This window comes from Aquila chrysaetos, chromosome 22 (genome assembly GCF_900496995.4).
Source record: "Aquila chrysaetos chrysaetos chromosome 22, bAquChr1.4, whole genome shotgun sequence".
NCBI lineage: Eukaryota > Metazoa > Chordata > Aves > Accipitriformes > Accipitridae > Aquila > Aquila chrysaetos.
In genome coordinates this window covers 14567370-14580310 of record NC_044025.1, presented here as the reverse complement: position 1 = coordinate 14580310, position 12941 = coordinate 14567370, and the positions used below count along the sequence as shown (strand labels likewise).

The window sequence follows — 12941 nt, the reverse complement described above, 5'->3', positions numbered from 1 at the left end:
GGCTGAGAAGACCCAAATGGAGGAAGGGCAGGAGTGGTTTTCTTCATCCCCGTGTTCTGGGGGGCCCTTGCGGTGGCAGCAGGTTGGCATGTGGCCATGGAGGTCGGGGCTCCATTTCCATCACTGCTGCTACCACGGCTTTGCAGCACAGCCTGATCTTGGGCCAGCCGCCCCTCTTTGTACACCTCCCTGGGTGGAAGGTGTTTTGCTGCAAAGAGTTGGTGTCAGTGCAGGGATCAGTGAAGTGGGTGAGGGGATATGAGTGATAGGTTGCCGTTCCGGATAATTGAAAGCATGTCAGAAATAGAAGCAGTATTTAAATCGAGAGTCTTTGTGATTCTTCTCTACCTGGTGAGCCTGGGAGTTACGGGACGCTGTCGCAAGGTGGAGAATTAACAATTCTGATGAGAGATGCTGCCAATTTGAATTGCTTATTTGGAGACCAGGGTAGGAGGGGTGTCCATTAGCCTGTCTCAGGGATTTCCTATGCCTGCTCCTGGTTTGTCATTAAAGGAGCAAAGTAGCTGAAGAAATGCGTTCAGAGTGCAAATACTGGTATATGCCACCCAAAAGACCTATTTTTTTTTTTTCCTTGAGCTGATCTTATTATTGCAAAGTGCTATTGGACTAGCTTATACGGCTCTGTGCATGGGGCTGCTTGCTGGTGAGACAGTATTGAGGACAACAGCAACTGCAAGCCATTTTCTTGGAGGGCTGTGACTTGCACAAGGACCGGGAAGCACCTTCTTCTCTCTGATCACAGGGTGCATCCCTTCTCCATGCTGTTCACAAATAAGCTGCCACAGGGGAAAAAATAGCAGCTGAGCATTGTCGTGCAAAGCATCAGTCTTAGAGATTTCTTGGGACTCCCGCTTCCAACAGGCATCTTTTACAGTTACCTTAAAGGCCTTGTTGGAGATAACAAGGTCATATACTCCAACTGGTCAAGTCATCGAGGCATGTCCCCTTGCCTTCCTTCAGGCCTAGCCAAGCCAGCAACGAGGGGAGCTCCTGCCTGGGCTTCCCATGTCTCGCAGGGCAGAAGCCGCTGTTTGTCTCCCCTTCCCTACCCCTGACAGTACCACCTTGCAGCCAGCGCAAGGATGTCTGGGAAGCTACTGGGGGAACAACATGTGTGCGAACCTCACTGTGGAAGCTCAAAGCATCTCCGGAATCACAGAATTCACTGATTCCCCACGTTGTCTTGTCGTACATGTACGCGTGACTATGGACAGTCTCTTTGGACCACTTCTAATGACTAGTGCATGGGAGAGTCCCACTGAATGGGTTCATCTGTGCAGCCCTCAAAGCCCTGTTGCCTGACATTTTAAAAGCTGCCTGGGGGATTTTTATGTGCAATTCCCATTAACTAAAATTAACAAATAGCAATGGGCATCTAAATCCCCGATGTGATTTTGAGAACTACAACAGCATTCTCTGCCAGAGAGAGAGGTCTGTGCAATACCGCTCTCCTGAGCTCAAATTTTCCCTTGGGTTTGCTTGCACATTCCTTACAAGAGACTGAAGATTTCTCTGGAACAGCCCCCGCTCTTTTATAGTGCTGCAGTCACACAAAATAAATATGAAGTGAGATGATTATATTCCAGGAGCTTCGAGATACCACGTGTCAGATCCAAAGTGAACTGACCTTTCCGCTCCCAGGTGGACAGCTCTGACCTTCTGTGATGCTGATGAGAAGCACGGAAGAAATTATGATTAGGGGAAAATCGTGCTTTATTAACGTAGGCAGAGCACAAAGATCTCATCATGTAAAGAGCTGCCTCTAGGTGGTGGGACACGAGAAAGAAAACCAAGATGTGAGTCCGTGTTGTGCTCTCATTATAACACTAATGGGAACAGGACAGCAGAGCTCAGAGGACAGCAGAGACGTGTGATAGGGAATTATGCTTTGCTGTAGAGGCTTTCTTGCGGTGACAGTTATAGCAACAGCAGACCAGGTTCCTACTGGCTCAAAGCCTCTTTATAATGCTGTTTTACAGAGGTGGTATTATTTGGCAGAGGAAGGCGGGAAGTCCTGGTAGCTGCAGTAACACCCAGTTGAGTTTGGTAGGTTTAGTGTTGCTACAAGGTACCAAGGAGCTGTTAATGAATAGAGTTATTTTTGGGGGCATCTGTTTTTGTCACGGTAGCTGTGAGGCACAGAGACTGCCCTTTGCAGGTTTGGGGGGAGGAGGGGAGCAAGAAGAGTTTTTCTTGTACAGCAAACATAGCTTCAGAAAGTGAGGAGGCTGGTGGGAGGGGAGGAAGGGTGGGGGGAGAGCAAGCAAGCACATATTATATTCCAACTGTTTCCACGGTGACATAATCACAACTCTTGGGGGAAAATGCTTCACTGCAAAAGCTGGAGGAGGCAGGACGGCTTTGTGGATGCTGTGGAGAGGGATGGCTCTCCCAGCACCTGTGGCTCACCATCCGGAGGACTTGGAAGCAGGGGCCGGCTAAACTTGTGAGGCTGTAGCGCGAGCCACGGGCAAGGAATCAAAATGCATAGCGATCATCATCTCCTTCCTTTTATTTCAAGGATGAACATTTATAAATAAATATGATATCATCACACTAGATAGGAAGTCTAAATATCTTCCATTTCTTGGCAGGAATGAGGAAAAGAGAGATGTATGTAGAAGAGAGCCTATAAGGTGTACATAGCAAAGCATAGCCTAGTAGCTGAAAGCAGGCTGCAGTTAATGAATTAGGTCACCAGGTCTTTGCATTCTACATTGTCTCTCCCTTTGCTCTCAGTCCTGGAGCTGTAGCGTGCAAGTGAGCTCCAAGCAGATGGAAACCTGCCATTTCATCTCTAGGCCTGGTTGCACAGTGTCCAGAAGAAACCAGTGCTTTGTTCGCAGCGAGTCTCACCGATCAATCGGTGGCATATTATTCACTTTACGAAGCAGCACCATGTTCACCTGAATCGCTTCCAACTGTCTGTGGTTCCCTGTGTTGTTTTCGGCAGTGTACCACTTGCCATCACGCTGCTACAGATGGCAATAGCTCTTGGGGGCTTTCCTATGAGACGTGGGCAGGGGAGGCAAGGGCTGTGACAAGTACATGAGGCTTTCATGCTTGGGGACTTTCCTTTAGTTCCTGCAGCACAGCGCTGCACGGTGGATTTCAGTCCCAGCCCTCCTGCCGGTTCTGTGAGTTGAGGCAAATTGCTTCCTCTGCCAATGTCTCGGATGGGATAAATGCTCTTTTTCTTCTATCACTGACCACTGGTAGCTGGATGATCAAAGTTTTCTGTGGGCAAGGTGGCATGATGCTGTAGGTTGAATGGTGCTGCTTCTGCAGAGCTTAATAGGAGCATTAGGTTTCTTGAGTAACGCCTCAGTGCAGCTGCCCGATAGTCTTAGACTGTATCTGAAGCAAGCATACTTAGATGGATATGATTTCTAAAGCAATTACAGCATCTTTATATTCCTGAAAAAAATCTCATTCGCTCTTTTTTTTTTTTTTTTTTTGTGACTGAAGCTGCACAGCTCTGTGCTTTGTTTGTAGGACTGCACGGAACTTGCTAATGATCTGCTCTCATCTGATTCCCACTGGCTCTAATTGCAGGCGTTGTTACACTGGGTTGCAAACTTTGTGGCGCACCGGGTGACGCAGTGTTTGTGTGCTGTTCTTTCTGTCTTGGTCCGTTGTTGGAAGTACAAAGGATGTCTAGCTTTTTGTTTGTAATACAGCACTGATCTGTGCTTGTGATGTACAGAAAGTCCCGGGCAAAAATCTTGATGAGTACAGAAAGTCTCTAAACATGGGACACCTCCAGAAACACACAGTGTGACAGGGCCTGTATCATCTTTCTTATCTTTCCCTTCCAGCCTCGAAACCAGGATGATTCTTTAAAGACGACATTTGTTTCAGATTATATCCTTAGCTCTCTGTCATTTCTGTGGTGTCTAAAGGATGAAGAGGAGAAATTACAGATAACCTACAGATCCTCATCCACCCACTAAGCTTTACAGCTCCTTGCCCAAATAGAGCAGCCTAACAGCGATAGCTCAGCTGAAGACCTTGCTGTTGAGTGTCCGTAAAATGCAGTTCCCCTGCCCCAGCCCGTTGCACAGGGGAGAGGAGCTGCTGCCGCCAAACGTGTCCCCTTCCCCCTCCAATTACACATCTGCAGAGCTGGCAGCGACGTCCTCCGGCACATCATAGTGACTGGCCACACTGCGGAGCCACGGAGGGCTTAGATGCTCCGACAGAGAAGCGAAAAGCTGGGACATCCCACTGCTATGGACCTCTGCCACACATTTGTAGAAAATTACTTCGTAGAACTTACAAACTGGGTTTGGAGCTATAGAAGAGGATCAAAGACACACCTGATGGAGTGCCTCTAGGCCAGGCAGTACTTTGACTACCCGGAGCTCCTCATTCCCCGTTCATCTCTTCTTTCAGCTCAGTGGTGCTAGTCTTTTCATTCTCCTCTCTCCAGCTCTAATGATTTTCTGTGTCCCATCCTGAAGCCTTTCTGTTTCTTCTCTGTGCTTTCTCCAAGAACGGATGGGTGTCGGATTTCCTATTTATTCAGCAGCTCCGCAAATCTCAGTTTATTTCTCCTCTTAACTGAAACCGAAAGCATTTTGCTTCCACATCCATGAAGAATTTAAAAAACTTTTCATATAAAATTACAAAGTGGTATTTCGTATCACAATGACTTTTTCTTCTGATGGTATTTTGAGGGAGTTCAGGTTATTTGTGCAAGGTCCACACGTGCAAATAAAGAAAATCTCTCCCTGTAGACTTTTCACAGGTGTCTATCTCCAGTCAGTTATTAGCCCTTGTGAAATCCAACCCGTTTAATACATACAGACTGCTAACGTGCGATACGCCACGCTACGAGCGAGACCGAGACAGTCAGACAGGGCGGGATTTTGCGTGATTGTGTGATTTGATCCAACATAGCAATTCCTGTTTCTTTCTGAGATAAAGCATGGGTAGCAATTAAGGAATGAGGAGAAGTGACGTGAATATCTGTATTGATTGCAGAAACTAGTGACAGAAAGATACTGATAATTCTGGTGATTTTTTTAGGTTTTCTCTTTTGTGCATAGACTTCCCCCTTCCCAGCTGGTGGCAGGCAGCCTGTTACAGTAGGATGTGATGCAAGGACTGGAAATTGATATTTCTTTTCTTGACTCAGTTACTCTAGTTCAAAGCTTTGATTCCTTTGACTATTAGAAAGGCCAAGATCAGCCACCCTAAAGCACAGCCCACATGTTTGTTTATCTCGCGTGTTAGCAAAGCAGCCTGGGAAACACTGAGCCAGATGGTAATGATGGGATCTTTGCAAGGCTGTTTGAATTGCGGCAATTGCTGCTGCTGCTTTTTTTGTTTTTTTCTTCCTAAATCAGCATCCTTTTATCTTCCTCATTTCACGTTTGTTTTCTGCTTGTCTTGGGTTTGATGCCAGGGATTAAAAATGAGGGTTGATTCATATATCAATATTAAACTGCATAATCACCTCAATCATTATTTGACTTCATCCGGAGCATTCACAATGTTTCAGGAACTTTGAGAGAAAGAAAACTTTGTCGCGTTACGAACATTTGACTGAACTATCGATAACCTCAATTTCTGATTTAGGTTGCATCCCCTGTGTCTGGCTTTTCACAGCAAATAATCTTCTTACCATATATTTTCAACAATTTCTGTAATACTTATAATTTATTTGTTTTTCCATTCAAGGAGAAAATAACATGACAGCACAATCTGTGGCAATAATCTGGGGGGGGTATTATATTCTCAAACAACAGTAGAGCTACTGTAACTTTAATGTATTACCAGTAATTTCTGCTTCCTCTGGCGAGGCTTAGAGAAACATAAGGTGCTTTAATAACAAGCAGGGATCCACCCACAACTCTGATTTATGTTTATGACTCAGCAAAGAACGTAAACTGAGACTAGGGCACAGAGTGTTTCTATAAGTAGTTATAAATCAACCATTCACCAGGAAAAAAAATGAGTACTAGCAGCCTTCCCTGTATGAGGAAGAGAGTGTTTTGGGGGTTGCAGAAGGCAAAGTCTTCTTTCAGGGGAGTCAGTAAAGGGGTCAGTCAGGATTCATCATGGAGAGATTTGTAGTGTTCGCACGAGCACTCATGTAGACATCAACCCAGCGCGGGGCGGTTTGCATCATTGCCTATCTGAGCTGTCCCTAGTTGAGCACATCAGGTCCATTTGGTGGAAGCAAACCCATCAGCAGCAGGCCAGCTGGATGGTGGGACAAACAACCCTGGAAAATAAAGCTGTAGCTCTGAATTTGCAGCGTTTGATGCTTGTATTCGACTTGGACTGGGGGCACAGGTTACGTCCTTACCTGACTCCAGGAAAGCCCCTGGCCCATTCGTGCCGAAGGCTCCCCGTGCAGCCGCGCTGGGCGGCAGCGAAGCCCGGCTCGTGGGGGCCCGCGGCCCTCGCCAGACTGATCGTACCCCGCGGGCGCTCCGAGCCAAAGCGCAGCATCCATTTGCCAGCTGCTGCTCGTGAATTTCCAGCTGAAGGGTGCGCGGTGTTTTCGGTGCCGCTCTGATTGACGGGTTTATCCTCCAGTCCATTTACTTACTTAATTATCCCACAGTGAGCAAGAAGTCATTTCTTATAAATATGGTAATAAGCCAATCGGGATGACAACAGAAGCACGTTCTTGTACAGTTTTTGGAAAAAGCCAACTTTCCTCAGTTTCAGTTCATCATCAGGCTTCCCCCGTCAGCAGTCAGTAAATTAAGAAACAATATCTGGTGACCTTAAAACATTATCCCCCAGATGTTTGGCACCAGTCAGGACCTGCTTGGAGCTATCCTCGTCTTGGGTGTTGCCCCTGTCCCACACCTTCGCATTTTAGCGCACACTAGGAAAGGATGAAGCTTGTGTTTCCTTTAAATTCTCTCAGTTGCTTCTGGGTCAAAGCTTTTCATTTGACAACTCCAGCTGCCATGTAAAAGGGAGAGGAGCTATAGACACCTCGGGCCTAACTCATTGATGGGGGGAGATTTTTTCCGCCTGATACCAAACATTGCTGAGGCCATTTTTGTAAAGGAGATTCTACCAAAAATTATTTGGTGACAACAGTTAGGGGATGCTGTTTTTCAGCGGTGTAAGTAATACCTTCCAGGTTTAGAAGATTGAAGCAAGTGTCTGATGTAAAATAAACTATGTAGTGTCCATAAAGAGCTTGAAGTCCCCCTGTTTCTACTTCAGTAGGAATTTTCTGAGTATGGATGAGTGAAGGGCTGAGGGTTGGCTCCCTGTCTCTGCAGGTCTGAAATCTCTGTGCGGGCTAAAACCTGCTTTAGAAAACGGTATGGGAGTGCAACGGGCTGCAGAGCCACTCTCGCCCCTCCGCATCAGCTCCACGTGCCAGCAAACACCCTTGAGCTGTGCCACCCGCTCCTGCCTGGGTGATCCTGCCTCTGTGTGTGTGTGTGTGTACGTACAGCACACGTACACTTTCCTAACCATGTCTCTCAGTGTCATTGTCGTGTGGGTGGCACCAGTGACTGTGCATATGTTTGCTGGGTGTAGGTGTGCCGAGGGCTATCTGCACACGCGCTTCCCGGTACGTCGGTGCTGTGAATGGAGGGAGCTGTCTCACCGCTTTCCCTTTTTGATCACTTCCAAATTTTCCTCATTTTGAATTTCTGGAGTGTGTCCTCCCAGCACCTGTGCGACGATCGTTCCTTGAGAGGTACATTATCCAAAATAACAAAATTGAGGTGAACAAGGCAGGGAGAGAAACTCATGTGACTCCATTAGCATTCATTTATGCCAAGGTTCTGCGAAACCCATACAAGAGGCTGTGTTGTTTGGAGTTTATTTAAATTAATCACTATAATTACATTTTTCTTTTTATCAAAAGCCTCCTATAGAGATTGTCCAGCTAGAAAATAAAAGGAATTTCAGAAATAGTAGTATTTCAGTAGCCTTTTTAAAGACATTCAGGAGCATCGTGTAAAAACACGATGGGCACTGGGGGAAATAATTCTGCTGGGAGGTCAGACGGCTGCCGAGTTCTGTTGATTTCCTCATTTTTCAAGGCTGGAGGCTTCTGCATGTGAATGAGTCCTTTGTTTTTCCAAGGCTTCTTGTACAGAAATATATCTGCCGCAACAACTGCTTATTTCCTATCCTGGAAACAAAAGCTCTGATAGTGAAGGCAGACCATTCTGCTCGTGTGGACAACTTCACGTCAGGGAAAGCAGAGCAAAGAGGAAGGTGGCAGACAAGCTCCTAAGAGATAAAATTCTCTGGTGTGCAAAACCTTGAACAAAGGTTCTCACCCAGTATAGCAAGGTCAGCTCTAGGCAGAGCACAACAGGAACAGTAGTAGCTCGGATATATTCATTTTCTTATTCTCATGTCTGGAAAAGTTCTTAAGTGAACCAGCTACACTCTTTCAAAATTCCTTTATAGCATTTCTTACTTTATATTGGACAGCCTTTTTTTTTTTTTTTTTTTTTATACATGTATTTACCTAATTCTTTACACTTATTTGCACGGATTAATCCCACAAGACCTTGTTGGATGTTTTCTGTTAACCACAAGGTGCCTGCCTGTCTCACGTATGTCTTAAGAACCCTTTGAGACAAAATACAGGTCTTCCAAACTCCACTCCCTGATATTTTTAGTTGGCGCTGATTAAGATGGCACTGTGCAATATACTTACATGCTGTATTGAATGATTTGTTTTGTTTTCCAAAATCTGAAAGGAGGAATAAGCTCCTTCAATTTTTTTTTTTTATTTTAGGAATCTAGAGAATTCAGTTGGGCTTTTCTCTCAGAAGACTGGTGGATTGATCTGTCTTTCTGTTGTCACCACTCTTGTGACATCGAAGAGTTTCATCAATTTCCCAAGACTCAGTTTGGTGTTTAGCCAAAAGTTCAGAAGCTATATTGCTTTGGTGTTGATTTAAAGAACCTTCAGAGCAGCTAGAGTTAATTCCTAACATCCTTGTGCGAACAAACACTGAATAAAATGCTGTTATCTGTAGGGAAAAAGGAAATGAATACCTTCTTAAAATAATGATCTTATTACTACTTATCTTGTTACACTGTGGTGAGGTTCTCCTTGTTAAGCCACCTGCACTTTGAGAGGTTTATAGACAAAAGCAGCATTATTAATTAATGCGACTGTGCAAGCTTTCTGTGAGCTATTACATATTTTATTGTTATGGCTACTATTATTATTATCAGATAGGCTGTTTGGGACTTTTGAACACGTGCTAGCATCTTTCTGTTGCGCTGGTTATCCTTCAGTGCCTTTCTTCAGATTATAAATGCAGCTGTTTCTATTAAATTCTGGATGGAAAGCAAGAGCCCATAAAACCTATCAGCAGGTTATTTTAGCCTCAAATCTGTATTGCTTAAATTATACAAGGAGCAAAATGGAAGTCTGATGAAGGTGCTACCTAACAAAAGCAGATGTAAATTTGTTGTGCCTGAATATGACTCTGGGATGCTGGTCACCCAGGCAGTGAGGCAGGGTAGGAGCATTCTTTGGCCACCTGTAACCAACTCCTGAGTGCCCAAACAATTGCTCTAATGAATCTGCAGTCTCTGGGACCAAGAGTCACTGCCCTGGTCAAGGGTGGTTTGGGGAAAAAAGGAATCCATCGTAGAAGGATGTTTTATTGCTTGCCATAAGGAAGGTGCAATTCTTCTGGGCTCTGCTTTTTGCAGTGTAACTCTACATACTGTCCCTGTAAGAGGCCACAAAGTTGCAGGCATCAGTGTGACTCCTCTCTGATGCAAAGTATTAGAGTACAGTGCTGAGACCCTATACCTACTCTGGCATTTATGTGGGTGTTTAAGCATTTTGTCATCCCAGAAGTCACAGTGAAATCCATAAAATTGTCTAGGAAGAGCTTAAAGATCCGAAACTCTTATTTGCAGAGATGAAATGAAAGCCTGTACAAGGATCATGGTCCGTTCTCATTTATGCAGTGCCCATAGCCACATAACAGATCATTTTCCAGTCATTGTCACGTTTGGCTGCGGAGATAGCGCATGACCGTGTATGATGCTGCTCTACCCACGGACTCTGTCGCAGCTGGCAGGAAGGGCTGTATGGGGAAACAAACCTGTAGTAGATCTCTTTCAGAGGAAGTAGAGGACCCACCAACAAAAAAATGCTACTACCTCTATTATCAAGACTATTCTGTTCATAAAAGGCTTGAGGATATAGAGAGTCTTGTTGACCCTGCACCATGAAGTTATGTCACAGCTGGACCCTGTTGCCAACAGGGAAAGTCTCTGTGCTACTGCAGATTTTGTAGGCTTTGGTCACATCCCATTTTGGTTATCCCACTCTGCAGAGTTCTGGTTTGTCCAGCTGTTCCTTATGCAGGAGCAATTCCCAACCTTTGAACATCGGTCACCACTCTTTGATGCTCTTCCAATTTAACCGCGTGCTTTTGGAGATGGAGAGTGGGGACCAGGGTAAGGCACCCTACACCAAACCAGGACATGGGGCATCTGAGTCCTACTTCTAACTGCCAAAACCATCCTTTTTTCTGTTTCCTCTCTGCTCTTTACCCTGTGTGTGTATTAAGGCTGCAAATGGTAAGGACAGAATCTCTCTGCTTGGACATGGATATTCAGGTTCTGGTGCAAGAGGCCCCAAGTTTGGTTTGGAACTTTATGTGTTTCAGAGGGGAATGGGTGAATTTTGTCTCCTTTCTGAGATGGCTATGGCTCTGTGTTCCCACCAGTTCTTCCTCAAATATTTCTAAATCCCAAGTTGTCCCAATCCCAAGCTCTTTTTTACTGTTGTTACTTTTATTGATTTTCTTTTCCCCCTTTGTTTTTGAGCAAAGCTGCTTATGGTCAAATAAGCTCCAATCTCACTAGAACTGCTACAAAGCAGCTCCTATAATGATCCAGGCTAAAATAGCCGCCTAATTTCAGAAGCCTGCCCTATCTGATGGTGCTGGTGAGCACAGATTCTTCCACATCAAGCACAGGGGTGAAATGCCTCATAGATTAACACTGGGCAGGAAAAATCAACGAGAAAGGTGATGGTGGGGGGGTTCCTTTTTTCATCCTTCGGGATCTCTTGTCTGTTCCTCTGAAATCCTCCCTTCCAAGGCGCTTTTGCAGGATACGACCCTCTTTGTTATCCTAATGAGCCAGGCTGTAGAGACTGATCTGTTCAACTCCTGGACCCAGGGGTGAGAGCCCGGGTTGGGAAGCGATGGATCAGAGGCAGAGGGGTTTAAGCCCTTTCTCTAGAGGAGTTTGCCACCTACTGATTCGCAGGTTCCTTCTAGCTCCTGCCAAGAGAAGTTGAGGGGGAAAGCCGGGAATTTAGGGGTAGGTGGGAATTGCCCTTAGAGCCCCCAGCCAGGACCCCCGGGGGGAATAGCCGGGGCGAGGAGGAGGAGGAGGAGGAGGAGGCTGTTGAGCCCCGACTGGGAGAAGGGGAACGAGCTGGGTGGAAGCGCCGGGTGTGTGCGTGTGCGTGGTGTGTGTGGCGGGGGAGGGATGTGGATGAGGAGCGGGCTCTCTCTTTCTTTCTCACGGGGCTCAGTTAATCCTGCTGCCAGGCGGTGCGAAGCAGCAGTCTCAGCGCTGGATTCCGAGCGAGGGAGACGCGCAACCCTGAAGGCGCAGCGGAGGGGAGGCGAGAGAGGCAGCTAAAGAGAGCAGAGCGGGGGAAAAATCAAATCTATGCTTGGAACTGGGCTTCTTTTTCGCCAATGCAAAAGGGAATATGCAGCACATTTTTGCCTTCTTCTGCACCAGTTTCCTAGGGGCGGTGTTAGGGGCCAATTTCCCCAACAATATCCAGATAGGTGAGTGCAGGTCTCGGGGCCGTTTGGGAGCGATGTTCCCTGGCAAGTGGGTAGGGGTGGAGAGGGGGCGATGGGGGCAAACTGACCTGTTCGTTTGCTCGGAAAGGCAAAATGCGTGTGTGTATATACGTGTGTGTGTATGAGAGCGAGCGAGGGGGTGAACTGCGAGGACTGGATTTGTGCCTTGGTACCAGCTTTGCAAGAGCAGAGATCTATCAATTTGGCTTTGGGGGAGGGGAAGATTGGAAATAAATGCCTGCACACACACCAACACAGAGGGAGAAAAGTGCCTCTGAAATGGAGGAAGCACGAAAAAAAATATCTGTTTCTTGCTCTGAGAAATGCCTGGGCTGCCATTGTGCGTTGCTGCATTTGCAAAATCAGCGGTCGCATTATACATTTTTGTGAGGATGCTCTCATCTGTAGGTAACTGGGACGAGAGGTAACAAACAGGCGCTCTCTGTTGTTGTTGCTAAAGAATAAGGGCAGAGCTATTGGAGGAGGATTTTGCATTGAAGTCTCTTTTCATTTCATGCTACTTGCTTCCCCTGCGCACCAGCAGTGCCTGTTTGATTCCTTTCTCCTTTCCTGCAACTTCTCAGTGCTCCTCTCCCTCCCTCCCCAGCTTTATTATTACTCTCCCATTGATCTTTATTGATGATGGTTTGTAACCTAGCCCCAAATTCTCTTCCCTTGCATGCCGAGGTTTTTTTCCCGCCTCCGTTCTCTTTACAATGCCAATCAATTGCTAATCCACCAAGTTCAGGCAACTCCTGCCTGAGTCCAGCTGCACAATCCGTGCTTTTACTGCTGTTGATGCTGCATCCCTGTCTCCCTCCCTTTCTGCCTCCCCTTTACCCCAAATTTGTGCAACATCCCAGATTTTTTGCATTTCAACAAACACATATAATAGCTTAACTCAGCTACTAGCATCTTATTCTTCTGACACCCATGATTAGGCTGGGGGGTGGGAGGAACGGGGGAGGTGGGGGGATGTTGGTGCACAAATAGACCTTTCCACCCAACCAGGAGATGCCCTCTATACTAAAGATGTGCAAAGTGCCGTTGATAGCCGGTCCTTGCACATTTGTTTCTTCCCCAAGCCATCTGCCCTGGAGGGTGGGCATTGAT

General features: G+C 46.3%; 1 protein-coding gene across 3 annotated transcripts in view; it reads left to right on the top strand.

Annotated features, from left to right (window-relative positions):
* The first annotated feature begins 11483 nt into the window (after positions 1-11483).
* The window catches only part of GRIA1 (glutamate ionotropic receptor AMPA type subunit 1), a 129837-nt gene continuing 128379 nt past the window's right edge, over positions 11484-12941 (top strand). Inside the window, exon 1 of one of the 3 annotated variants that reach the window (XR_003921060.1) lies at positions 11484-11810. Coding sequence is in view for 2 of the 3 variants with exons in the window: in XM_029998050.2 (XP_029853910.1) it covers positions 11729-11810 (82 nt within the window). In the remaining variant the exon portion in view is untranslated. The remainder of the gene's footprint in view (positions 11811-12941) is intronic. The other 2 variants (XM_029998050.2, XM_029998051.2) reach the window with 2 other exon arrangements.